At 41.5% G+C, this 26,851-nt stretch overlaps 1 protein-coding gene and 1 long non-coding RNA gene across 3 annotated transcripts; both read left to right on the top strand.

Moving 5' to 3' along the window:
• Positions 1-8,970: 8,970 nt before the first annotated feature.
• On the top strand, positions 8,971-10,069 carry LOC311113614 (hepcidin). Its single transcript, XM_084156873.1, has 3 exons — positions 8,971-9,235; positions 9,328-9,408; positions 9,657-10,069. Exons 1-3 carry the CDS (start codon positions 9,149-9,151, stop codon positions 9,753-9,755), a joined length of 267 nt encoding a protein of 88 aa, XP_084012999.1. The 5' UTR covers positions 8,971-9,148; the 3' UTR covers positions 9,756-10,069.
• Positions 10,070-15,951: 5,882 nt separating this feature from the next.
• Positions 15,952-23,483, top strand: LOC311113633. Of its 2 annotated transcripts, none has more exons than XR_014611021.1 (3): positions 15,952-16,250; positions 16,336-16,416; positions 16,663-17,075. It is a non-coding gene; the product is annotated as an uncharacterized lncRNA (long non-coding RNA). The 2 variants fall into 2 exon arrangements; XR_014611022.1 differs by lacking the exon at positions 16,663-17,075 and adding an exon at positions 23,181-23,483 and having other exon boundaries at positions 15,953-16,250.
• The last annotated feature ends 3,368 nt before the right edge of the window (positions 23,484-26,851 follow it).

The raw sequence follows: 26,851 nt of genomic DNA on the forward strand, positions 1-26,851 counted from the left end.
GGTTAAGACATTGAGGGCACATGAGTGAATAATGTAGCCTGGGTCCAAGTCTGTTTCTGTTCTTGCCATCTCCTTTTGGAATTGTCAGGCCAAAGCAAACGTTTGACACTGACCGCAATGGAGTAGACGAGCACAAACCGATCTGGGCCCAGGCTCTGAAAAATAATAACGGTAAAGGTAGAAAGAGCAGTCCTCATTATAAGCTGCTTGCAGACGGATACTCATTTTATTTTTCTTAAATTAAAATTCTGGTAATCTCTAATAAGAAGATGATCATTTAAGTATGTTCAGCAGCAGGTGGTCTTTCAGCAGGGATTTAGGGTCAGAGATGGGCAAAGATTCATTAAACTACAAAATACTGGTGCCAAAATATAGTTAATTATTATAATTTTAAATATAGAAAATATATTTGCAAGTAGCCTCCTTAATTAGTTCTAAAACAAACGGTGACCCTTGGTTAAGATGCTATGAACAATACCAATAGCCCAGATAATTGACACAGTTGTTAGTCCGCACAGCTTTGTGGCCCCCTATTGCTCCAAATTCGCTGCATTAGTGTCAGAAATAAGATGCTGTGGCCATGAGCGTGATGTTATCTGAGGTGCAAAGATTTTTGAATGAAAGTCGAGGCACAAGACTCCAGTGAGTGTAGTGATAGTGTGGCAATAATAACAGTGTTCGCTTTCAAAGTTCAGTTCACTTCCCCCTTTTGGACCAAATTCACTGCATTATCCTCGCTCTGGAAGTGCATCCATGTGCATCAACTAATCCAGTGCCATAAGACTTCTCTTACCAATGCAGCAAAAACATTTCTCTGAGGTACACTACATGGCCAATGGTATGTGGACACCTCATTGAACATCTCATTCCAAAATCATGGGCTTTAATATGGAGTTGGTCCCCCCGTTTGCTGCTATAACAGCCTCTACTCTTCTGGGAAGGCTTTCCACTAGATGTTGGAACATTGCTGTGGGGACTTGCTTCCATTCAGCCACAAGAGCATTAGTGAGGTCGGGCACTGATGTTGGGCGATTAGGCCTGGCTCGCAGTCGGCGTTCCAATTCATCCCAAAGGTGTTTGATGGGGTTGAGGTCAGGGCTCTGTGCAGGCCAGTCAAGTTCTTCCACACCAATCACGCCAAATCATTTCTGTATGGAACTTGTTTTGTGCACGGGGGCATTGTCATGCAGAAACAGGAAAGGGCCTCCCCCAAACTGTTGCCACAAAGTTGGAAGCACAGAATCATCTAGAATGTCATTGGAACTTAGGGGCCTAGCTCCTCCTCCACCAAACTTTACAGTTGGCGGTATGCATTCGCGCTAGCGTTCTCCTGGCATCCGCCAAACCCAGATTCGTCCGTCTGACTGCCAGGTGGTGAAGCGTGATTCATCACTCCAGAGAACACGTTTCCACTGCTCCAGAGTCCAATTGCGGCGAGCTTTACACCACCATAGCCAACGCTTGACATTGCGCATGGTGATCTTAGGCTTGTGTGCGGCTGCTCGGCCATGGAAACCCATTTCATGAAGCATCTGACGAACACTTATGCTGACGTTGCTTCCAGAGGCAGTTTGGAACTCGGTAGTGAGTGTTTTTACGTGATATGCGCCTCAGCACTCGGCGGTCCCGTTCTGTGAGCTTGTGTGGCCTACCACTTCGTGGCTGAGCCGTTGTTCTGCCTAGACGTTTCCACTTCACAATAACAGCACTTACAGTTGACCGGTGCAGCTTTAGCAGGGCACACATTTGACGAACTGACTTGTTGGAAAGGTGGCATCCAATGACGGTGCCACGTTGAAAGTCACTGAGCTCTTTATTACGGACCATTCTACTGCCAATGTTTGTCTATGGAGATTGTATGGCTGTGTGCTTGTTTTTATACACCTGTCAGCAACGGGTGTGGCTGAAATAGCCAAATCCACTCATTTGAAGGGGTCTCCACATAGAGTACATGTAGTGTATCTTGTTACAAATTACATGGTGATATTTTTTCAAAATTAATTGAAATACGTATTTCGGATACGGATGTTTGGGGGCACGGGTGGACTGTCCGTTGTTGGGGACACTGTTGTAGGTGTACGTACGGTCGGTGTAGGTGTACGCACTGTTACACTCTGCAGCAGTGGGACACGGTTTCTATGTTGTACACCAGTGTGCACCATAATGGCAGTGGCACACTCTGCAGGAGTCTTTGGGGTCAGTGATGGACCGGCCGTTGCTGAAGATAATGTTCTTATAGAAATAACTCTCCACCTTTGGAGCATTGAGGCCCTCATCCTCTCACAAATCACTGAGCCGTCATTGCAGGTCCAGTTGCAGCAAGAGTCTCTTGGGTCAGGGAATGACTGGCCGTTGTTGAGGACTTTGGTGTGGAAGTCACAATGATTACATTCTCCACAGCAGTGTCCTGGTGGTGGGTAAGGGTTATTGCACAATGTATAAAAGTGTATCTCTTCGCAGAGAGGCGTGCCTCCGTAACACGTACAAAACCACCCCTGGCTCATATACAGGCGACTTTAAGATATTCAGAGACTTTGTCGTCAGCTGGTTCAGAGAACACAGTAAAAGTTAACCCCAGAATGACCATGATCTTCATCCAAGGGACTTCCATCTCCACAAACAGAGTATCAAGACCTCAGCTCAGATAACAAACAGGTTGTCCACATAGTTTTACTGACCAGAGAGTAGCTTTTATAAGTCATTTATTTCCCAATCAAGTCACAAAACGTCCCTTATCTTTCCTGGCGGCTGCCGTCCCTTCTTTCCACTGGCCCCAGAAGATGAAGGAAAAAAAACAGTTCCAAGTATAATGTTTTGGGTGACTATTCTTCATTATTATTTGGTGAATTCATTAAGAAATTATCATATAGCATATTCATTTATACAGCATGTCAGTATACAACTATTTACATAGTCAGATGTACAGCACAACAACAAAAAATGGCGCAAAAGTCACGTAATGTAAGACATTTCACATTTGTGAACAATCCAATAGCTATTAATCACTGCATTTATTTAAATTTTGCTGCCTGCACGTTCCGTCAATCAACAGTCAAAGATGGACAGATGCTGCTGCAAAATCACCATGATCCTTATTAATCCTGATACATCTCATTTTTCCCCTTCTCACCACCTCCAGACACCTCCCCTACTTCCCCCTCCCCCCTCCCCCCTCCCTCCCTCTGTGCTTGTCTCTCGGCCAGTCTGACAGCCGCCAGTCAAACACACACAGCCAGCCAGGCGCCTGTGTGCCCCCTGCTCTGTTTGAAGTGGTTGATCTCTGATCCCATGTACCTCAGATTGAGACATACTCTCTCTCTTTCTTTCCCCACAGTTGGGATGGTACTCTAACAGACCGATGCAGACAACTGGCTTATTCAAAGAGTAGCAGGCGTCCAGGGTTTGAGTTATGGGACATCGGACACCCCCATAATAAGCCTTCAAAATTTCAACATGGGTACCATGTTAAGAATCGACATGGTCTCATTAGATTTGACAAAATAGGGATTTTTAACCATTGTAGTTATTCAGTATGTCACCAAGGCTGACATAATATCCTGCTGTTTTTACCAAACAAATGTCTTTCTTCTTTTTTATAATGTGAGGATGTTGAATCAACGTGGAAAACTGATTGGATTTGCAAAAAGTCATCAACGTCTTTTTTTCACTCAACTTTTAACCTACAGTGAGGGAAAAAAGTATTTGATCCCCTGCTGATTTTGTATGTTTGCCCACTGACAAAGACATGATCAGTCTATAATTTTAATGGTAGGTTTATTTGAACAGTGAGAGACAGAATAACAACAAAAAAATCCAGAAAAACGCATGTCAAAAATGTTATAAATTGATTTGCATTTTAATGAGGGAAATAAGTATTTGATCCCTCTGCAAAACATGACTTAGTACTTGGTGGCAAAACCCTTGTTGGCAATCACAGAGGTCAGACGTTTCTTGTAGTTGGCCACCAGGTTTGCACACATCTCAGAAGGGATTTTGTCCCACTCCTCTTAGCAGATCTTCTCCAAGTCATTAAGGTTTCGAGGCTGACATTTGGCAACTCGAACCTTCAGCTCCCTCCACAGATTTTCTATGGGATTAAGGTCTGGAGACTGGCTAGGCCACTCCAGGACCTTAATGTGCTTCTTCTTGAGCCACTCCTTTGTTGCCTTGGCCGTGTGTTTTGGGTCATTGTCATGCTGGAATACCCATCCACAACCCATTTTCAATGCCCTGGCTGAGGGAAGGAGGTTCTCACCCAAGATTTGACGGTCAATGGCCCCGTCCATCGCCCCTTTGATGCGGTGAAGTTGTCCTGTCCCCTTATCTGAAAAACACCCCCAAAGCATAATGTTTCCACCTCCATGTTTGAAGGTGGGGATGGTGTTATTGGGGTCATAGGCAGCATTCCTCCTCCTCCAAACACGGCGAGTTGAGTTGATGCCAATGAGCTCGATTATATGTGCTGTATATGTGCTTTCTTGAGCAGGGGGACCTTGCGAGCGCTGCAGGATTTCAGTCCTTCACAGCGTAATGTGTTACCAATTGTTTTCTTGGTGACTATGGTCCCAGCTGCCTTGAGATCATTGACAAGATCCTCCTGGGCTGATTCCTCACCGTTCTCATGATCATTGCAACTCCACGAGGTGAGATCTTGCACGGAGCCCCAGGCCGAGGGAGATTGACAGTTCTTTTGTGTTTCTTCCATTTGCGAATAATTGCACCAACTGTTGTCACCTTCTCACTAAGCTGCTTGGCGATGGTCTTGTAGCCCATTCCAGCCTTGTGTAGGTCTACAATCTTGTCACTGACATCCTTGGAGAGCTCTTTGGTCTTGGCCATGGTGGAGAGTTTGGAATCTGATTGATTGATTGCTTCTGTGGACAGGTGTCTTTTATACAGGTAACAAACTGAGATTAGGAGCACTCCCTTTAAGAGTGTGCTTCTAATCTCAGCTCGTTACCTGTATAAAAGACACCTGGGAGCCAGAAATCTTTCTGATTGAGAGGGGGTCAAATACTTATTTCTCTCATTAAAATGCAAATCAATTTATAACATTTTTGACATGCGTTTTTCTGGATTTTGTTGTTGTTATTCTGTCTCTCACTGTTCAAATAAACCTATCATTAAAATGATAGACTGATCATTTCTTTGTCAGTGGGAAAACATACAAAATCAGCAGGGGATCAAATACTTTTTTCCCTCACTGTAAATCCAATGACAGGGTGACATTTTTTGTTGATTTCACGTTGAATTCACGTTGAACTGACGTCTGTGCCCAGTGCGATGTCATCAAGGCTTAAATAATATGTCAGCCTTGATGACATATAAATACAATGGTTAAGTATTGTATTATTGTAATAAATATTGTAATAGTATTACAGTAGTTATGTAACTTATTTGTTATTTTATAGTGTATGAATAGAACTATGAATCCTCATATGGTTATTTGTTTGAAACTGTCTGGGTGCGTTTCATATAATACCTGAGTTTCACTTCTTTTTCACTAGCTACCTCTACTATTCTTATTCTTATATGTCTTGGATAGCACTACACACCACAACTGTCCTCAATTCATCGAGTAGAATCGGAGGTCTTTATAATTACAACGCTTACCCAGTGAGAGTTGCTGGCTAGTAAATAACATGCATGGTTGACTCCAACAAATGCCACAGTCCTCAATACGCTCTTGTAGGCCCAATGAATTACCCTTAACACTCAAGAGTTTGAAAACTTGGCCTGAATGGCTGTCTCTCCTTTGTGTGCTGAGATGTTCTCTACTTAACAGAAATTGCATTTCAACAACGGGTATTGTCTCCAACCTCAGCCTATCCAGCTCTCTCAGGCTGAGGCTTGTTCGTGTCAAGAGTGCAAGGCAGAAGAGCTTTAGTGATTCACACTGCCTCCAGTACCTCTATTCCCCACAGACTCTCATCTGGTTCTACAGTAAGCACCACAGGAGACATATTTTCTTATTTACAACAAGAGACTGAGCAGCCAAGCAGTGGCGAGAAGGACAAGTCATGTGCTCAGGGGGACCTACAAGACAAGTTCTCTGCATTGCTCATGTGGTTATTTCAGTTTTTCTCTGGTAGGTTCTGCTAGACAAGGGAACCAAGATGGTCCATTTCTAAATTGAACATTTAACATGGTCCATATTACTCTGCAAAAAGGAGAATGGAATTTCCCAAGAAGATTGGCAGTTGTACAGTATCTGCACTGGGAAAATCCTAACCCCTGTACTAACTGTGTCTGGCTTGCTAGTACAGCCTACTCAAACAGTCAGCGCTCAACACTGCCCTGTGAGGCAGATAATGTCACAGCAAAGGGAGGACAAATTGGACAGAGTTGCTGTAGTCAGGTGCAGGGCATGGTCTTTGAATACTAAACACTAATAGTGTTCATTAGCATATTTTTCTCAATAATAAGCTGATAGCTGGGCTCCCGAGTGGCGCAGTGGTCTAAGGCACTGCATGCATCTCAGTGCTAGAGGCGTCACTACAGACCCCCTGGTTCGATTCCAGGCTGTATCACAACCGGCCGTGATTGGGAGGCCCATAGGGCGGCGCACAATTGGCCCAGCGTCGTCTGGATTTGGCTGGTGTAGGCCGTCATTGTAAATAAGAATTTGTTCTTAACTGACTTGCCTAGTTAAATAAAGGTAAAATAAATAACAAATGTAATAGTGACCCAGTTCTACATGAACAAATTAGCCACAGCAACCGTGCAAGACGACAGGCTTTCTGCCTGGTCTGGAGAAGGTGGGGTGTCAGAAGAAAGATGACAATTGGGTTTTTGGGCGGTTGGCTTTTTAAGTAGTAAATATGATTTTTCTAAACTTAATTTTTGGGACATTTTGGGTCAAGTGCCAGAACAAATAAAGTACATGTGAGGTGGTGAGAGGGAGGAGGTGGGAGACAGAGGTAGTTAGGATGACAGAGGGGGAAATAATGTCAATGCCCCGGCCCAGGAGGAGCGAGTGGTGGACTGGCGCCTGTCTAGCTGACTGTGTCTCTGTGTCCACCCCACTGGAGCCGAGCTCTGTTTGACCAGAAGATTCACAAAGATAGTGCTGGCAGATGGTGACACTGGCAAAAACCTCCTCCCTCACCCCCACTTTCACTACTACTCAACAAATTAAGCTAGCTGGGTGGATTCCAATGAGGAGTCATTCGTGGTTATATTTGTTGACACTGATGTTCCGGTCACCCAAAGTCAACAAGCGATGGCAAAGAGTTATCTATATACGAGACAGACTGACGCAGGGGTCCCCACAACATGTTATTTCACTTAAAGGGATACTTTGGGATTTTGGCAATAAGGCCCTTTATCTACTTCCCCAGAGTCAGATAAACTCATGGATACCATTTTTATGTCTCTGTGTGCAGTTTGAAGTAGATAAAGGGCCTCTGTAAAACTCCTGAAGTATCCCTTTAAAGAGACAAGTTGGGCACAGCCAATAAAATACTTAGTGAATGGATTAAAACATAATAGTATAATGATATAATATCAAAGAAGTTGAGCCCTTGAGTGAAAGTACCATTCATTATTATTAGGCTATTAACTACTTATCAACTCATTGAGGATGCAAATTATGCATTCAGAGGCTTACAATTTACTGTATAATTTTCTGTGCATGAAATGTGATATACACAGAGTGTACAAAACATTAGGAACACCTGCTCTTTCCATGACATAGACTGACCAAGTTAATCCAGGTGAAGCTATGATCCCTTATTGATGTCACTTGTTAAATCCACTTTAATCAGTGTAAATGAAGGGGAGGAGACAGGTTAAAGAAGGATTTTTAAGTCTTAAAACAATTGAGACATGGATTGTGTAAGTGTGCCATTCAGAGGGTGAATGGGCAAGACAAAATATTTAAGTGCCTTTGAACGGGGTATGGTAGTAGGTGCCAGGCACATCGGTTTGTCTCAAGAACTGCAACACTGCTGGGTTTTTCATGCTCAACAGTTTCCCTTGTGTATCAAGAATGGTTCAACACCCAAAGGACATCCAGCCAACTTGACACAACTGTGGGAAGTATTGGAGTCAACATGGGCCAGGATCCCTGTGGAATGCTTTCGACACCTTATATAGTCCATGCCCTGAAGAATTAGGAAGGTGTTCTTAATGTTTTGTACACTCAGTGTAGCAGCATAGCAGGATATTAAATGTGTCATTGTAATAGCCTACAAATTAAAATAACAAAAATAAATGTCTTTTTTTTTACTACAAAAATACCTTTACCTAACAATTCAAGTGTGAATTGCTATTATATTGCCTATCTGACCTTTTGAAATATTGTTTTTTTTCATTAGGTCTGATAAACACTACATAATGCATGTCACGTAATATTGTCACCTGAATTAAGAGCTCTATTTGCACCTCTCTTTTCTTTTTCACTGTTCTACTTTTCCTCTTCTTTCAAATTAATTTTATTCTGTTAGACTGCAGGTTCCTCACATTACACCACATTATACGTCAAATGAAAGTGTTGCAAAAGGGCTAATTATTCCTTTGGAGGGGTTATAATTACATCCTTTAGACAGAGGAATGGATACTGTAATGGCTCACTTCCTCGTGTGGAGGAATTTCCCAGGTCAGACAAAGGGCTGTGCAGCCAGCCATACACTTCCAGTAAGTGTTTGTCCATGACTCCTGCTGTTGGGTAATTTCCACAAATCTTTCAGATTTCTAATGATAAAAGAAAATATCTATTTTTAAAAAGAAGTAGACCTACTTAAATGTTTAATTAATAGTCTATGCTAATAGACTATGGCAATTTTCAGTTATCCACCCTAAATGAAAGACAAAAAACTATACAATGTCACCATGCACAAACCGGGAAAGTGGATTAGGTAATATGCGACCGGAATGAGCTCCATGGGGTGGGGTGGGGGGTGGGGTGGATTGCACAATTGTGGCCAAAGTGTGTATAAATACCAGTGCACCGCAGTCTCAACACATGACATTGAAGTCCCTCAACCGCTGACACCAAAACGACAATCAGCCAACTTTGGACTCATCTAGCGCATTGAAAATTGTGCATTGGAGAGAGTTCTGATTTTCTTTATAAACTGTCACTTCAATTCCAACTGATTTCAACAGGACTTTTAAATAGGCTATAAGCTTCCTAACAAAACCGAGAATGAAGGCCTTCAGTGTTGCAGTTGCAGTGGTGGTAGTCCTCGCATGTATGTGCATCATTGAAAGCACCGCTGTTCCTTTCTCTGAGGTATGTCTAATTCTCCAACACCAACCCACTACAAACCTGTGCATCGATTTTAGAGGTTGGTCATGACTAATTTGTACATAATGTCTTTGCAGGTGCGAACGGAGGAGGTTGGAAGCATTGACAGTCCAGTTGGGGAACATCAACAGCCGGGCAGCGAGTCCATGCGTCCACCGGTACGTTCAATCGAGTGAATTAATTAAGCTAATTACCTTTAGCAAATTAACATCTAAGTGGTTGCATTTCACCCTCGGAATAGAATTAGCCCACTAGCGGTACCTGTTAACCATTTGATTGTGAGTCGTTAGAAAGTGCTTCAGGACGAACAGTGCACAATGTGGTTGTGAAGTGGAGACTTGGACAATAATATTTACCATGTGCTTGTTCCCTCCTTTTTTCATTTTGATTTTTTGGCGGGGAACAGGAGCATTTCAGGTTCAAGCGTCAGAGCCACCTCTCCCTGTGCCGTTGGTGCTGCAACTGCTGTCACAACAAGGGCTGTGGCTTCTGCTGCAAATTCTGAGGACCTAAAGCCAGCTTATTAACTTATTGCCTTTAATTTCCCCCCTATTCTTCTACATTTCTTTTGGACTCTGTGGAGAAGAAGCAATCTCATTGACATCTTTCTCACTGCAGAACCTCAATCTTGTACATAAATGTTTTGTATCATTTTGTAGACATAAATGTATAGCCTACTGACACAAGAAAAATACATAGCTAATTGAAATAAGTGGGGATTTTTCCATTGTTGTACATTTTGTACATTTGTTTTATACATTTCCTATTTCTACATGTTTGCGATGTTTTCATTCTAAGATTAAATTATTTGTTAAATCATTTCTTATAGTGATTTTTTTTATATAAATAAACACATTCTTTGAATAACAAACAGGGTTGTTTCTGAATTATGAATGTGTTATAGATGTGTACCCTGTGTCTAAATGTTCAGGCCTGACAGCCAGAGGCTTATTCAAATTAGCCACGTGGCTAGTAGTTTAACCTGAGGTCTGGGAATGGAATCTACAGTGCCCTCAGACTGTATTCATACCCCTTGACTTTTTCCACATATTGTTGTGTTACAGCTTGAATTGAAAATGGATTAAGTTGAGATTTTGTGTCACTGGCCTACACACAAAATACCCCATAAGGTCAAAGTGGAATTATGTTTTTAGAAATGTTTACAAATTAATAAAAAAACGAAAAGCTGAAATGACTTGAGGTAATAAGTATTCAACCCCTTTATTATGGCAATACTAAATAAATTCTGTAGTAAAAATGTGCTTAACAAGTCACACAATAAGTTGCATGGACTCACTCTGTGTGCAATAGTAGTGTTTAAAGCCCCCTAGAGCTGATGTCCGAGCCCCAACGGAAATCCAAGCCCCCACGGAAATCATATTAGCATAATGAGAAAAACTCCCCATAAAAATCTGTCCGTTTAAGCTAGAGATATCTGTTATTTGGAATCATCTCAATCCACAAAATCTGCCGATGTCGCACTTCCGCATCTGAGTTGAAAGGTGACAGAGCTACAGCGGTGTTTGTCAGACCATGAGACATCCTTAAAATTGGTCTTCTTACAAAATCGTCTGTAGTGAAAGGTTTGACCTACAAACTATTATGACCCATCTATGGAAAAATGAGTCTCTCACGAACACAATGGTGTTCTCCATTTTGCTCTACAGCCCCCACAAGCGTCTTGGGACTCGTCTGAAGTCCGTACAGCCAATCTACCAACTTCTGTCTGTAGCGTCTGAACAGTTAGGGCTAATATGACCCCTCTATGGAAAGGTGAGACTCTCACGAACACATACACTACCGGTCAAATGTTTTAGAACACCTACTCATTCAAGGGTTTTTCTTTATTTTTACTATTTTCTACATTGTAGAATAATAGTAAAGACATCAAAACTATGAAATAACACATATGGAATCATGTAGTAACCAAAAAAGTGTTAAACAAATCAAAAATATATTTCATATTTGAGATTCTTCAAATAGCCACCCTTTGCCTTGATGACAGCTTTGCAAACTCTTGGCATTCTCTCAACCAGCTTCATGAGGTAGTCACCTGGAATGCATTTCAATTAACAGGTGTACCTTCTTAAAAGTTAATTTGTGTAATTTCTTTCCTTCTTAATGTGTTTGAGCCAATCAGTTGTGTTGTGACAAGGTAGGGGGGTATACAGAAGGTAGCCCCATTTTTGGTAAAAGACCAAGTCCATATTATGGCAAGAACAGCTCAAATAAGCAAAGAGAAATGACAGTCCATCATTACTTTAAGACATGAAGGTCAGCCAATCCGGAAAATGTCAAGCACTTTGAAAGTTTCTTCAAGTGCAGTCACAAAAACCATCAAGCGCTATGATGAAACTGGCTCTCATGAGGACCGCCAGAGGAATGGAAGACCCAGAGTTACCTCTGCTGCAGAGGATAAGTTCATTAGAGTTACCAGCCTCAGAAATTGCAGGCCAAATAAATGCTTCACAGAGTTCAAGTAACAGACACATCTCAACATCAACTGTTCAGAGGGGACTGTGTGAATCAGGCCTTCATGGTTGAATTGCTGCAAAGAAACCACTACTAAAGGACACCAATAAGAAAAAGAGACCTGCTTGGGCCAAGAAACACGAGCAATGGACATTAGACCCGTGGAAATGTGTCCTTTGGTCTGGAGTCCAAATTTGAAATGTTTGGTTCCAGCCGCCGTGTCTTTGTGAGACGCATTGTGGTTTAACGGATGATCTCTGCATGTCTATTTCCCACCTTAAAGCATGGAGGAGGAGGTGTTATGGTGTGGGGGTGCTTTGCTGGTGACCCTGTCTGTGATTTTATTCAGAATTCAAGGCACACTTAACCAGCATGGCTACCACAGCATTCTGCAGCGATATGCCATCCCATCTGTTTTGGGCTTAGTGTTGGGCAGCCAACAAGTGCTCAGCATATGTGGGAACTCCTTCAAGACTGTTGGAGTAGCATTCCAGGTGAAGCTGGTTGAGAGAATGCCAAGAGTGTTTATAGCTGTCATCAAGGCAAAATGTGGCTATTTGAAGAATCTCAAATATCTATTTTGATTTGTTAACCCTTTTTTGGTTGCTACATTATTCCATATGTGTTATTTCATAGTTTTGATGACCACTATTATTTTACAATGTAAAAAATATAAACAATTAAGAAAAACCCTTCAATGAGTAGGTGTGTCCAAACATTTGACAGGTAGTGTCTATATATGTTTCCTGATCTTTTTTTTATTTCTCAGATATAGGACAGACACTTCAGAACAAACTTATTTTTAGATTTATTTTGGGGACTATCTGTTGTTCCATGTAGTGAATCTGTTATTCAATGCATTTCTATGGGCTAATAACAATAAGGCCCCCCAAAATGTTTTTATTAAATTTTTGGGATACTTCAAGGGGTCTTAAAATTCAAAATCAAATAGCTAAATGATCCTTGGTATGACCTTCTTAAATCATTTCCATATTGCTCAGAAAGGGCTTAGACTGTTATGGGTTAATTAACATGATTTTTCAATGACTACCTAATTTCTGTACCCCACACATACAGTTATCTGTAAGGTCCCTCAGTCGAGCAGTGAATTTCAAACACAGATTCAACCATACAGACCAGGGAGGTTTTCTAATGCCTCGCAAAGAATGGTACCTATTGGATGATGGGTAAAAAAAATAATAATACAGACATTGAATATCCGTTTGAGCATGTTGAAGTTATTAATTAGACTTTCGATGGTGTATCATTACACCCAGTCACTACAAAGATACAGGCGTCCTTCCTAGCTCAGTTGCCAGAGAGGAAGGAAACCGCTCAGCGATTTCACCATGAGGCCAATGGTGACTTCAAAACAGTTATAGAGTTTAATGGCTGAGATAGTAGAAAACTGAGGATGGATCAACAACATTGTAGTTGCTCCACAATACTAACATAATTGACGGAGTGAAAAGTAGGAAGGCTGTACAGAATGAAAATATTCCAAAACATGCATCCTGTTTGCAACAAGGCATGAAAGTAATACTGCAAAAAATGTGGCAAAGCAATTCAAATCCAAATCCAATACAACACATTACTCAGTACCACTCTCCATATTTTCAAGCATAGTGGTGGCTGCATCATGTTATGGGTATGCTTGTAATCATTAAGGACTGGGGGGTTTTTCAGGATACAAAATAAACAGAATGGAGCTAAGCACAGTTAAAATCCTAGAGGAAAACCTGGTTCAGTCTGCTTTCCACCAGACACTGGGAAATTAATTCACATTTCAGCAGGACAATAACCTAAAACATATGGTCAAATCTACACAGGAGTTGCTTACCAAGAAGACTGTGAATGTTCCTGAGTGGCCGAGTTACAGTTTGACTTATGTTGAAATCTACTTGGAAATCTAAGGCAAGACCTGAAAATGGTTGTCTAGCATTGATCAACAACCAATTTGACAGAGCTTGAAGAATTTTGAAAATATTAATGGGCAGATGTTGCACAATCCAGGTGTGGAAAGCTCTTAGAGACTTACCCAGAAAGACTCAAAGCTGTAATGGCTGCTAAAGGTGCTTCTACAAAGTATTGACTCAGGGGTGTGAATACTTATGCAAATTATATATTTCTGTATTTAATTTTCAATAAATTTGAAAGCATGTTTTCACTTTGTCATTATGGGGTATTGTGTGTAAAAAAAATCAATTTTAATCCATTTTGAATTCAGGCAGTGACACAACATAATTTGGAATAAGTCAAGGTGTATGAAAAACTTTCTGAAGAGACTGTATGTCAAAATAGGGATATTTAACCACTGTGAATGGCACACATTCCATGACATAGACTGACCAGGTGAGTCCAGGTGAAAGGTATTATCCCTTATTGATGTCACTTGTTAAATCCATTTAAATCAGTGTAGATGAAGGGGAGGAGACAGGTGAAACAATTTTTTTAAAGCCTTGAGACAATTGAGGCATGGATTGTGAATGTGTGACATTCAGAGGGTGAATGGGAAGGACAAAATATTTAAGTGCCTTTGAACGGGGTATGGTAGTTGGTGCCAGGCGCACTGGTTTGTGTCAAGAACTGCACCGCTGCTGGGTTTTTCATGCTCAACAGTTTCCCATGTGTATTAAAAATGGTCCACCACCCAAAGGACATCCAGCCAACTTGACACTGTGGAAGCATTGAAGTCAACATGGGCCAGCATCCCTGTGAAAAGCTTTCGACACTTTGTAGAGTCCATGCCCCGACGAATTTGCAACTCAATATTAGGAAGGTGTTCCTAATTTTTTTGTATACTCAGTGATCCAGTTCTACATTAACAAATTAGCCACAGCAACTGGGCAAGACGACAGGCTTTCTGGCTGGTCTGGAGAAGGTGGGGGTCGGTTTTTCGCTGGTTGGCTATTTCATTAGTAAATATTTTTCTTAACTTAATTTTTGGGACATTTTGGGTCAAGTGCCAGAACAAATAAAGTACATGTGAGGTGGTGAGAGGGAGGAGGTGGGAGACAGAGGTAGTTAGGATGACAGAGGGGGAAATAATGTCAATGCCCCGGCCCAGGAGGAGCGAGTGGTGGACTGGCGCCTGTCTAGGTGACTGTGTCTCTGTGTCCACCCCATTGGAGCCGAGCTCTGTTTGACCAGAAGATTCACAAAGATAGTGCTGGCAACTGGTGACACAGCAGAAAGTTCCTCCCTCACCCCCACTTTCATTACTACTCAACAAATTAAGCTAGCTGGGTGGATTCCAATGAGGAGTCATTCGTGGTTATATTTGTTGACACTGATGTTCCGGTCACCCAAAGTCAACAAGCAATGACAAAGGGTTCTCTATATACAAGTCAGACTGACGCAGGGGTCCCCACAACATGTTATTTCACTTAAAGAGACAAGTTGGGCACAGCCAATAAAATACTTAGTGAATGGATTAAAATATAACTGTATAATATCAAACAAGTTGAGCCATTGAGAGCACGTACAATTCATTATTATTAGGCTATTAACCACTTATCACAGACTATTTTGAGGATGGAAATTATGCATTCAGAGGCTTACAATTTTCACAGTATCATTTTGTGTTTCTGAAATGTGATATAGCAGCATAGCATGTGTCATTGTTTTAAAGATACACTCTTATCCAAAGCAACTTACAGTAAGTGCATTCATCTCACACTTTTTTTTCTCTGTACTGGTCCCCCTTGGGAATCAAACCCACAACCCTGGCGTTGCAAGCAACATGCTCTACCAACTGAGCCACACAGGACATTTTAGTAGACTACACATTCAAATAAATGTAGGTTTTTTTCTCAACTACAAAAATACCTTTGCCTAACAATTCAAGTGTGAATCACTATTATAAAGCCTACCTAAACCTTTTAAAATATTTTCTTTTTCATTAGGTCTGATAATGCCTGCCACATAAAACTATCATATTATTTTATTCCTAATAGCACTTGAAACACCTGAATGAAAGGTGCTACACATAGGATTTTTTGGTATAATTTTTGCATTGTACTGTAATGTCAGAAAATTTCCATAATATGTCTGCAGTAATAGTGGAATGATAGTGTTTCACAGTATGACTTACAGCTGTGATTAGCTGTGAGATTTGTCCATTGATTTCTCCCGCCAGAGCGGCTGTGTTATCTAGTGGAAATCTGGTCAAGTGGCAGGATTGCACAACAGTGGCCAAAGTGTGTATAAATACTGGTGTACCGCAGTCTTAACACAAGACAGAGAAGTTCCTCAACCGCTAACACCAAATGGACCATCAACTAACTTAGGACTCATCTAGTGCATTGAAAGTTGTGCGTTGGAGAATGTCTCTTTATGGGAATATTTAAGAGTTCTGATCTTCATAGGCTGTCGCTTCAATTCCAACTGACTTCAACAGGACTGATTTCAATAGGCTATAAGCCTTCTAACAAAACTGAGAATGAAGGCCTTCAGTGTTGCAGTTGCAGTGGCGGTCGTCCTCGCATGTATGTAAATCCTTGAAAGCACAGCTGTTCCTTTCTCCGAGGTATGTCAACTTTTATAACACCAACCCACTTCAAACATGTCTGCATAGGTTGATCATGACTAATTTGTGCATAATGTCTTTGCAGGTGCAAACAGACGAGGTTGGAAGCATTGGCAGTCCAGTTGGGGAACATCAACAGCCGAGCGGCGAGTCCATGCGTCCGCCGGTATGTTCAATTGTGTGAATTAATTAAGCTAATTACCTTTAGCAAATTAAAATCTAAGTGGTTGCGTTTGCCCTGCAGAATTGAATTAACCCACTAGTGCTACCTGTTATCGTTTGATTGTGAGCCATTAGAAAGTGCTTCAGGACGAACAGTGCACAATGTGGTTATGAAATGGAGACTTGGACAAAAAGACTTACCATGTGCTTGTTCCCTCCTTTTTTAATTTTCTTTTTTTGGCGGGAACAGGAGCATTTCAGGTTCAAGCGTCAGAGCCACCTCTCCCTGTGCCGTTGGTGCTGCAACTGCTGTCACAACAAGAGCTGTGGCTTCTGCTGCAAATTCTGAGGACCTAAAGCCAGCTTATTAACTTATTGCCTTTAATTTCCCCCCTATTCTTCTACATTTCTTTTGGACTCTGTGGAGAAGATGCAATCTCATTGACTTCTTTCTCACTGCAGAACCTCAATCTTGTACATAAGTGTTTTGTATCATTTTGTAGACATAAATGTATAGCCTACTGACACAAGAAAAATACATAGCTAATTGAAATAAGTGGGGATTTTTCCGTTGTTGTACATTTTGTACATTTGTTTTATACATTTCCTATTTCTACATGTTTGCGATGTTTTCATTCTAAGATTAAATGATTTGTTAAATCATATTTACATTTTATATAAATAAACACATTCTTTGAATAACAAACGTGGTTGTTTCTGAATTATGAATATGTTATAGATGTGTACCCTGTGTCTAAATGTTCAGGCCTGACAGCCAGAGGCTTATTCAAATTAGCCACGTGGCTAGTAGTTTAACCTGAGGTCTGGGAATGGAATCTACAGTGCCCTCAGACTGTATTCATACCCCTTGACTTTTTCCACATTTTGCTGTGTTACAGCCTGAATTTGTGTCACTGCCCTACACACAATACTCCATAATGTAAAAATGGAATTATGTTTTTACAAATGTATTAATAATGAAAAGCTGAAATGTCTTGAGTCAATAAGTATTCAACCCCTTTTTTATGGCAAGCCTAAATAAGTTCAGTAGTAAAAACGTGCATAACAAGTCACATAGTGACATAGTTATAGTGTTTAACATTATTTTTGAATGACTACCTCATCTCTGCACCCCACACATAAAATTATCTGTAAGGTCCCTCAGTTGAGCAGTGAATTTCAAACACAGATTCAACCACAAAGACCAGGGAGGTTTTCCAATGCCTCGCAAAGAAGGGCACCTATTGGTATATTGAATATCCCTTTGAGCATGGTGAAGTTATTAATTAGACTTTGGATGGTGTATCAGTACACCCAGTCACTACAAAGATACATGCGTCCTTCCTAACTCAGTTGCCAGAGAGGAAGGAAACAACACAGGGATTTCACCATGAGGCCAATGGTGACTTTAAAACAGTTACTGAGTTTAATGGTTGTGATAGGAGAAAACTGAGGATGGATCAACAACATTGTAGTTACTCTACAATACTAACCTAATTGACAGAGTTAAAGGAAGGAAGCCTGTACAGAATAAAACATATTCCAAAACATGCATCCTGTTTGCAACAAGGCACTAAACTAATACTGCAAAAATTACTGAGTACCACTCTCCATATTTTCAAGCATAGTGGTGACTGTTTCATGTTTTGGGTATGCTTGTAATCGTTAACCTTTTCACGAGTGAGTTCCAAATATCTCTAACGGTCGCCCCCAGTGTGAGTTTTTTATGCGCGTCATGTCAGAATGCACTCAATGTTCCAAAATGTGATTCTTACGCAACAGAACAGTTAACCCGTGCTCTCCTCAAACTAAGGCATGCTGCATGCTAATTATCTATAGGCTATGTTTCAACTTGTCAATTTCAAATTATTTTCTAACAAGTTTGAATTGAGGTATGTTCCGCCTCCTCGTTAATTCGCATAAGAAGTAACCCATTTCACTGTTGCAGACAATTTATGTTTGAGGCTTTACTGAGCCGGACAAACTTCCATCTTCGATGAGAGCCCAAGCACTTCCACAGTGTTTCCACAGATCAAGTATGAAGACATTGCAAATCTCTAGTCAGAACAGGCCTTGCACAAACCTTTTACCCCTGGCACATTTTCCGGCTGGCGCCCACCCACATTGCCTAAATTGTTGTTTTCCTTACAAATAATAACTTTGGACGTGTACATTCCTATCAAAGTAAGTGCCTTATTTTCTGTATATCGTGTTGCCATTTCTACTGTAGCATACCGTATGTATGTATGGAGCATAATGTATTTAGTGTTTTTTTCACGTTTTGAAGTACTGGTGACAAATCATGCATTCCGATTCTTGCATAGATTGTAATCGACACATATGATGTGTGTAAAATACTTTTTTGAAGGTTTTACTGATTATAATGAGCTAATGCTAAGTTATTTGCCAGCTATGTGTGGCGCCATGTTTGTTGACGTTATACAATGCATTCTGGTTGTCACGTAAGCGTCTGTCAGACTAAAGATGTTATACAAAATGAGGTGAAGGGATAGTTCCCTCGACTGACTTATGGTGCTTTCAAGACAACTGGGAACTGTAAAATACGAGGTCAACTCATGACGTCAATGATCTTCAGGTCAGAAAGTCGGAGCTCTAGAAAGAGGCCCGAGTTCCCGAGTTGGAATTCCGAGTTGGAGGACTTTTCAAAAATATTTTTCCCAGTCTGAGCTTTTTTGGGGGGGAGTTCCCAGTTGTCTTGAAAGCACTGAAGTCGGAAGTCTGAGATTTCCAAGCTCCCAGTTCACAGTTGTTTTGAATGCAGCATCAGATTGTAGCTATGGTACCTCAGGGTTGCAAGCGTATAAACTTCTCCTGTTTTTGCCCCCATTTATTGATAAATAGTAATATTTCTTCCATCATATCCCCCCACGATACCTTCCTGCATTTCTACCCCCATGGACTTGAAAACCCCACACAAATGAAATGAAACCCCCCACAAACCCCCCTAAAATGGTTTCATTTTTATTTTTATTTATTTCTATTTCACCTTTATTTAACCAGGTAAGCCAGTTGAGAACAAGTTCTCATTTACAACTGCGACCTGGCCAAGATAAAGCATAGTAGTGCGATAAAAACAACAACACAGAGTTACATATGGGGTAAAAAAACATAAAGTCAAAAAAAATACAACAGAAAATATATAAACAGTGTGTGCAAATGTAGCAAGTTATGGAGGTAAGGCAATAAATAGGCTATAGTGCAAAATAATTACAATTAGTATTAACACTGGAATGCTAGATGTGCAAGAGATTATGTGCAAATAGAGATACTGGGGTGCAAAATAGCAAAATAAATAACAATATAGGGATGAGGAAGTTGGGTGGGCTAATTTCAGATGGGCTGTGTACAGGTGCAGTGATCGGTAAGGTGCTCTGACAACTGATGCTTAAAGTTAGTGAGGGAGATAAGAGTCTCCAGCTTCAGAGATTTTTGCAATTCGTTCCAGTCATTGGCAGCAGAGAACTGGAAGGAATGGCGGCCAAAGGAGGTGTTGGCTTTGGGAATGACCAGTGAGATATAACTGCTGGAGCGCAGACTACGGGTGGGTGCTGCTATGGTGACCAATGAGCTAAGATAAGGCGGGGATTTGCCTAGTAGTGATTTATAGATGGCCTGGAGCCAGTGGGTTTGACAACGAACATGTAGTGAGGACCAGCCAACAAGAGCGTACAGGTCACAGTGGTGGGTAGTGTATGGGGCTTTGGAGACAAAACGGATGGCACTGTGATAGACTACATCCAATTTGCTGAGTAGAGTGTTGGAGGCTATTTTGTAAATGACATCGCCGAAGTCAAGGATCGGTAGGATAGTCAGTTTTACGAGGGCATGTTTGGCAGCATGAGTGAAGGAGGTTTTGTTGCGAAATAGGAAGCCGATTCTAGATTTAACTTTGGATTGGAGATTCTTAATGTGAGTCTGGAAGGAGAGTTTACAGTCTAACCAGACACCTAGGTATTTGTAGTTGTCCACATACTCTAGGTCAGACCCGTCGAGAGTGGTGATTCTAGTCGGGTGGGCGGGTGCCAGCAGCGTTCGATTGAAGAGCATGCATTTAGTTTTACTAGTGTTTAAGAGCAGTTGGAGGCTACTGAAGGAGTGTTGTATGGCATTGAAGCTCGTTTGGAGGTTTGTTAACACAGTGTCCAATGAAGGGCCAGATGTATACAAAATGGTGTCGTCTGCGTAGAGGTGGATCTGAGAGTCACCAGCAGCAAGAGCGACATCATTGATATACACGGAGAAAAGAGTCGGCCCAAGAATTGAACCCTGTGGCACCCCCATAGAGACTGCCATAGGTCCAGACAACAGGCCCTCCGATTTGACACACTGAACTCTATCTGAGAAGTAGTTGGTGAACCAGGCGAGGCAGTCATTTGAGAAACCAAGGCTATTTAGTCTGCCAATAAGAATGCGGTGGTTGACAGAGTCGAAAGCCTTGGCCAGGTCGATGAAGACGGCTGCACAGTACTGTCTATTATCGATCGCGGTTATAATATCGTTTAGGACCTTGAGCGTGGCTGAAGTGCACCCATGACCAGCTCGGAAACCGGATTGCATAGCGGAGAAGGTACGGTGGGATTCGAAATGGTCGGTGATCTGTTTGTTAACTTGGCTTTCAAATACTTTCGAAAGGCAGGGCAGGATGGATATAGGTCTGTAACAGTTTGGATCTAGAGTGTCACCCCCTTTGAAGAGGGGGATGACCGCGGCAGCTTTCCAATCTCTGGGGATCTCAGACGTTACGAAAGAGAGGTTGAACAGACTAGTAATAGGGGTTGCGACAATTTCGGCGGCTAGTTTTAGAAAGAAAGGGTCCAGATTGTCTAGCCCAGCTGATTTGTAGGGGTCCAGATTTTGCAGCTCTTTCAGAACATCAGCTGTCTGAATTTGTGTGAAGGAGAAGCGGGGGGGGGCATGGGCAAGTTGCAGCGGAGGGTGCAGAGTTGGTGGCCGGGGTAGTGGTAGCCAGGTGGAAAGCATGGCCAGCCGTAACAAAATGCTTGTTGAAATTCTCGATTATTGTAGATTTATCGGTGGTGATAGTGTTTCCTAGCCTCAGTGCAGTGGGCAGCTGGGAGGAAGTGCTCTTATTCTCCATGGACTTTACAGTGTCCCAAAACTTTTTGGAGTTAGTGCTACAGGATGCAAATTTCTGTTTGAAAAAGTTAGCATTTGCTTTCCTGACTGCTTGTGTATATTGGTTCCTAACTTCCCTGAAAATGTGCATATCGCGGGGGCTATTTGATGCTAATGCAGTACGCCACAGGATGTTTTTGTGCTGGTCAAGGGCAGTAAAGTCTAAGGAGAACCAGGGGCTATATCTCATCCCTGTTTAGCTTTCACGCTACAGTTAGGCTAGGCAGTAGGCTTGTATTTGGGGTGTTGATCTGTGGGGTGATAACATTTTATTTGCTTTGTGATTGTCAAAAATGGTAAACGACTTGTCATGTGCTCCGGTTCTTGTATACACTGTAACAAGTACATCGAAGATTTATAATATGCTGAAAGTTCATATTTTTCAGGCAATGGGCATCTTTGACTTTGACTTCGTTTATTTGCATCTTATAGTGAATGGCATTCTGGGATTAGGGAGTTTTCGCTTGTCAAACATAAACAAACATGGCTGCCATCATAAAGAATTTAACTGCTGCTAGCTTAGCTGACACGCATCTCTTTTCTAAACAATATTACATTTCTCCCTTGTGCTCACTAGAGATGTGGTACATAGGTCGCTAACTTATTTATTTATCTTTTGTCAGCGCAACCTGTTATTTAGACTGGTTTATAGAATGTTCCGTGTGATGTTTGAATGATGAAGTTCGCATTTATCTTTTACAGTGAAAGGTGAAATTGAGGAATAAAGTTGTGAAGACCTTTATTTCCCATCAGTAAAAAACATTGTTTAGATGCTTTTCAGACAACAATGCTGTTTAGATGCTGTCATGACTCTCCTGGGTGAGGATCAAAGGCCTCACATCAGCTTGGTAAATAGCTGACAACTACCAGACCCTCTTACCCACAGAAGAGGGGAAGGGGCGGTGGGCCGGTTTTGACATCTTAACAATCGGTCGTAAATGAGGGGAATCTCTCCCTTTGCTCCTCAGTATTGGGAAATAACTATCCCTTTGTTACAGAAGGTTTTGCCGCCCAAAAACTTCAACATCCAACAATGAACACTGGGACAATATATTTCAACATCCGAATGTTGGGAATGATGAGAAATGGAATATGGAAAATTAATGTATATTTTGTGATGTCATTAAAAATGGTATAAAGGCATTATAACTAAAACATTGTGACTTGAAGAGCTTTTACACTGTGGATATCAGGTATACATCCTTTACCTTGTGGAGGAAGACAATGTTTTCGTGAAGATATGAATGTGATTTTAGCTTTCTAACAAGATCATAGTGATGATGATATTTTGCCTCATAACTAGCCACGCTTGAGGGAGCTCAAAGAGCGTGTCAGTATGACGGAAACACCCCTTTTTACCCGAGGGTATAAAAGATTGAGTTAAGAATTAACATACCAGACCAGACGGACTCAAGCTGCAGCTTAGGTCTCCATTGGTTACGACCCTGAAAATGAACACGAGGTGAAGACGACAAAGTCGCCTCTCTAACAATCAATGTTACGGCTGAGTAGCTGTTCTAAGTACTGTATCTAAGAAGGTGAATTTAAGTGGGACCATCCTATTACTCTCTTCAAACCATCATCTACTACACTGCTCTCATCACCCCACAGGGGATCATCGGCATGGCTGATTAGCCGTCCTCAGAAGACCACTTCCAGAACGAGTGAAAGGAAACAGACAAGTAAGAAGAAGGACATTGTGACCTCTTGTGGACAATCAGAGCCTTACACCTGAGAACGAAGGAGAAGGCCCACCCGAAGGAGAAGACCCAATCGAACCCTTTCCACAAAGGCCTGGGTCCAACAGAGATACATGACGAAGACCTTCAACACTTAAATACATGCATTACTTCTTACCCAAAAGGGCTGGTAGTTCGGGGCAAGGTATTAGGAGTCAATAACCTATACTGTGTGTGTGTGTATCCTGTGTCATCATTTAGTTTGGTAGTAAATAAATAATCAAATCAATTTGTGTGGTACGGAATGATCAGTAAGACTTGCGTTTGTGCAGATTCAAGAAGTCTGCGACGTTCAGAATGAGACTGATATGAGGTAAATTATTAATAAGTGGTTGTTATCGATATCGATATATTATTGAGTTTAATTCGGGAGATGGTAACTCATTAAACAACTTCTCCCGTGGTGCCCCAAATTCCTAATGAGTTAATTGTTACATGATTAATTGAATCTAGTAACAATTAAACATAGTAGGTAATTATTCGATAAATAACAGTCATCACATTAATGAAAGTCACGTCACGACAATGCGTTTGTTGCGAAATACGTTCTGTTGCTACTGTTCCAATCACATATTTGCGATGGTACATTGCAGGGAACACTCAACAATGATCACAAATATGTGATCGTACATGTCAAAGGGTTAAGGAGAGGGGAGTTTTTCAGGATAAAAAATAAATGGAATAGAGCACAGGCAAAATCCTAGAGGAAAACCTGATTCAGTCTGCTTTCCACCAAACACTGGGAGATGAATTCATCTTTCAATAGGACAATAACCCAAAACACAAGACCAAATACACTGGAGTTGCTTACCAAGACGACATTGAATGTTCCTGAGTGGCCTAGTTACATTTTTTACTTAACTCGGCTTGAAAATGGCTGTCTAGCAATGATTAACAACCAACTTGACAGAGCTTGTAGAATTTTTTAAAGAATAATGTGCAAACATTGTACAATCCAGGTGTGCAAAGCTCTCAGAGACTTACCCAGAAAGACTCACAGCTGTAATTGCTGCCAAAGGTGATTCTAACATGTATTGATTCAGGAATATGAATATTTATGTAAATGAGATATTTCTGTATTTCATTTTCAATAAATATGCAAACATTTCTAAAAACATGTTTTCACTTAGTCATTAGGGGGTATTGTGTGTAGATGGGTTACATTTTTGTGGGGTAAATTCAGGTTGTAACAAAACAAAATGTGGAGTAAGTCAAGGGGTATGAACACACACACACGCACACACGCACGCACGCACGCACAAACACACACACACACACACACACAATATTAATTCCTGGGCTGTTCTGAGAGTCTAAATTGTCAATGTTGTCTATGTTTTATGATCAGTCCATTGCACCTGGTAACTCTTTGAGGTTGGAGGGTGGTTGACATTGTTGCTCAGTATTCTGTGTAATACAGGTGTCAGCATATAGGGAGCGCTAGACACCATGGATAGTGGAATTTAAATAGGCCCCCCATTCAAGCAATCGCCATAAGGACTGCTCATTCAAGTGTGATTCAACATGTCACACATTCAAATAAACATGGGCACACTCAGCTTGCTCTCTCTCTCCCTCTGCCCCTCACTCGCTCTCTCTCGCTCTCTCTCTCCCTCTCTATGACAGAGGAGAGAGAGTGTAGAAATCCTCTCCTACAGTAGGCCTACCGCTAGAGCGTAATAACCGAGGCCTATTGACCGACAGCTAATATTGAGATTCTGTCATTAAAAAACGTCATCCCGGCCGCCTATCTATATTATAGTTCCATCACACCAGTATAATACATCATGTCATAACATTTGCATTTAGATCACCCCTTTTCTTGGATTGCATACTGGATTGCACACTGTACGTCGGGCGCGGTGGAGTCGATAGTGAGGAGATTCCTAAAGAGAATGGATGGGGATCATAATGAAGGCAAACCACCAACACAAACACAGCCGCCCGGCCCATCTTCTGTCCGACTCCTTGCAGCACCTGGAGTCGTTAGTTTTAATTAGCAGAGGGGAGTGATAGGGGCTCTCTCCTCCCACCTCTCCTCTCTGACTGTATGCTCAGAAATACTGATTGCTCAAGAATACTGAATACTATACTGGTGGCCAGCCTACATTCAGGCTTCCAATGACACGTTCTACACCAACGACTACATAATCTTACCCGGGCTCAGCAGGCGTGCATGCATGAAGTGAATTAATAAATCAGTGAATATATTTATAAGTTCATTTGAATAAATTAATTAATATGTTGTTAACTTTATGCATGATTATACACTCTTAGAAAAAAAGGGTTCCAAAAGGGTTCTTAGGCTGTCTCTATGGGAGAACCATTTTTGGTTCCAGATAGAACCCTTTTTGATTCCAGGTAAAACTATTTTGGGTTCCATGTAGAACCCTCTGTGTAAAGGGTTCTACATGGAACTCAAAAGGGTTCCACCTGGAACCAAAAGGGTTCTACCTGGAACCAAAAAGGGAACTTCAAAGGGTTCTCCTATGGGGACAGCTGAAGAACCCTTTTAGATTCTAGATAGCACCTATTTTTCTAAGAGTGTATATGCTAGCTACCTGACCGGAAACATGTTGGAAATATTTGAATAGTATTAACTACTGTTAGTTTTAACTAACAATATGCCGGGGTACTGTGGAAGCAAATTCATGCTGGTCTAATTCCATTGAGGTCAGGACTGAAATCACTCCTGTGATATTGTATTACCCATTGCCGACTCTTCTCTCCTCTATGTTCTTCCTTTTTATTCAACGCTGTATTTGAAGTGTTCTGTCTGATAGGTTCTCTCTCTACTCCAGACACACACACACACACACACACACACACACACACACACAAAAAAAAAAAGAAAAAAAAAAAAAAATTGGTCATTTAGCAGACGCTCTTATCCAGAGCGACTTACAGGAGCTTACAGGAGCACACACACACACACACACACACACACACACACACACACACATATTAAACAATACACAATACTGATGCACAGGCCATGAGTTACATTACCTATCACCTCCTCCAGTCTGTCCCTCTCCACCAAACACTCAACCCACAGCTAAACACACTAGAATGGTTTAGTGGGCCACAACAGTCAACATTATTCAAAACTTAAGCCAACATTCAAAACCAAACTGATTATTGTCTGGAGAGGGATCTGGTGCTATCGAGGAATAAGTCCATTGTTTTTCAAACTTGAGACACTTGACTTGTTCCATTCATATGTAAAGTCTTATCTAGACCCAGGCAAGTGGAACCTTGCCTTCTCCAAGGCTAGTTGAATCCTATGCAAACTGTGGAAATGTATAGAGTATGTGTGCTTAGCTGTTGCACTGTATACTCCCTGTGTCTGTCTGCATTGTGATAGCAGGGCCACTGGTGGGAAGAAAAATGCATTTCAGGTGAAGCATAGCAATGGGGACCAGCTTTGTGATTCTCACCGACACACACCAAATACACCCATCGGCACAATCCTCTTTCTGTTTACCAAACCATGCAATAACTGATCTGGATGCCCACAGCCACCACACACACACACACACA

This window comes from Coregonus lavaretus (genome assembly GCF_964263955.1).
Source record: "Coregonus lavaretus genome assembly, chromosome: 3".
Classification (NCBI taxonomy): Eukaryota; Metazoa; Chordata; class Actinopteri; order Salmoniformes; family Salmonidae; genus Coregonus; species Coregonus lavaretus.

Bases quoted from the DNA above. Each gene is read 5' to 3' on its own strand.
- LOC311113614 (XM_084156873.1), top strand. From the start codon at position 9,149: ATGAAGGCCTTCAGTGTTGCAGTTGCAGTGGTGGTAGTCCTCGCATGT. The intron at 9,236-9,327 runs GTATGTCTAATT...ATGTCTTTGCAG, and splicing joins CCGCTGTTCCTTTCTCTGAG to GTGCGAACGGAGGAGGTTGG. The intron at 9,409-9,656 runs GTACGTTCAATC...GGCGGGGAACAG, and splicing joins GCGAGTCCATGCGTCCACCG to GAGCATTTCAGGTTCAAGCG.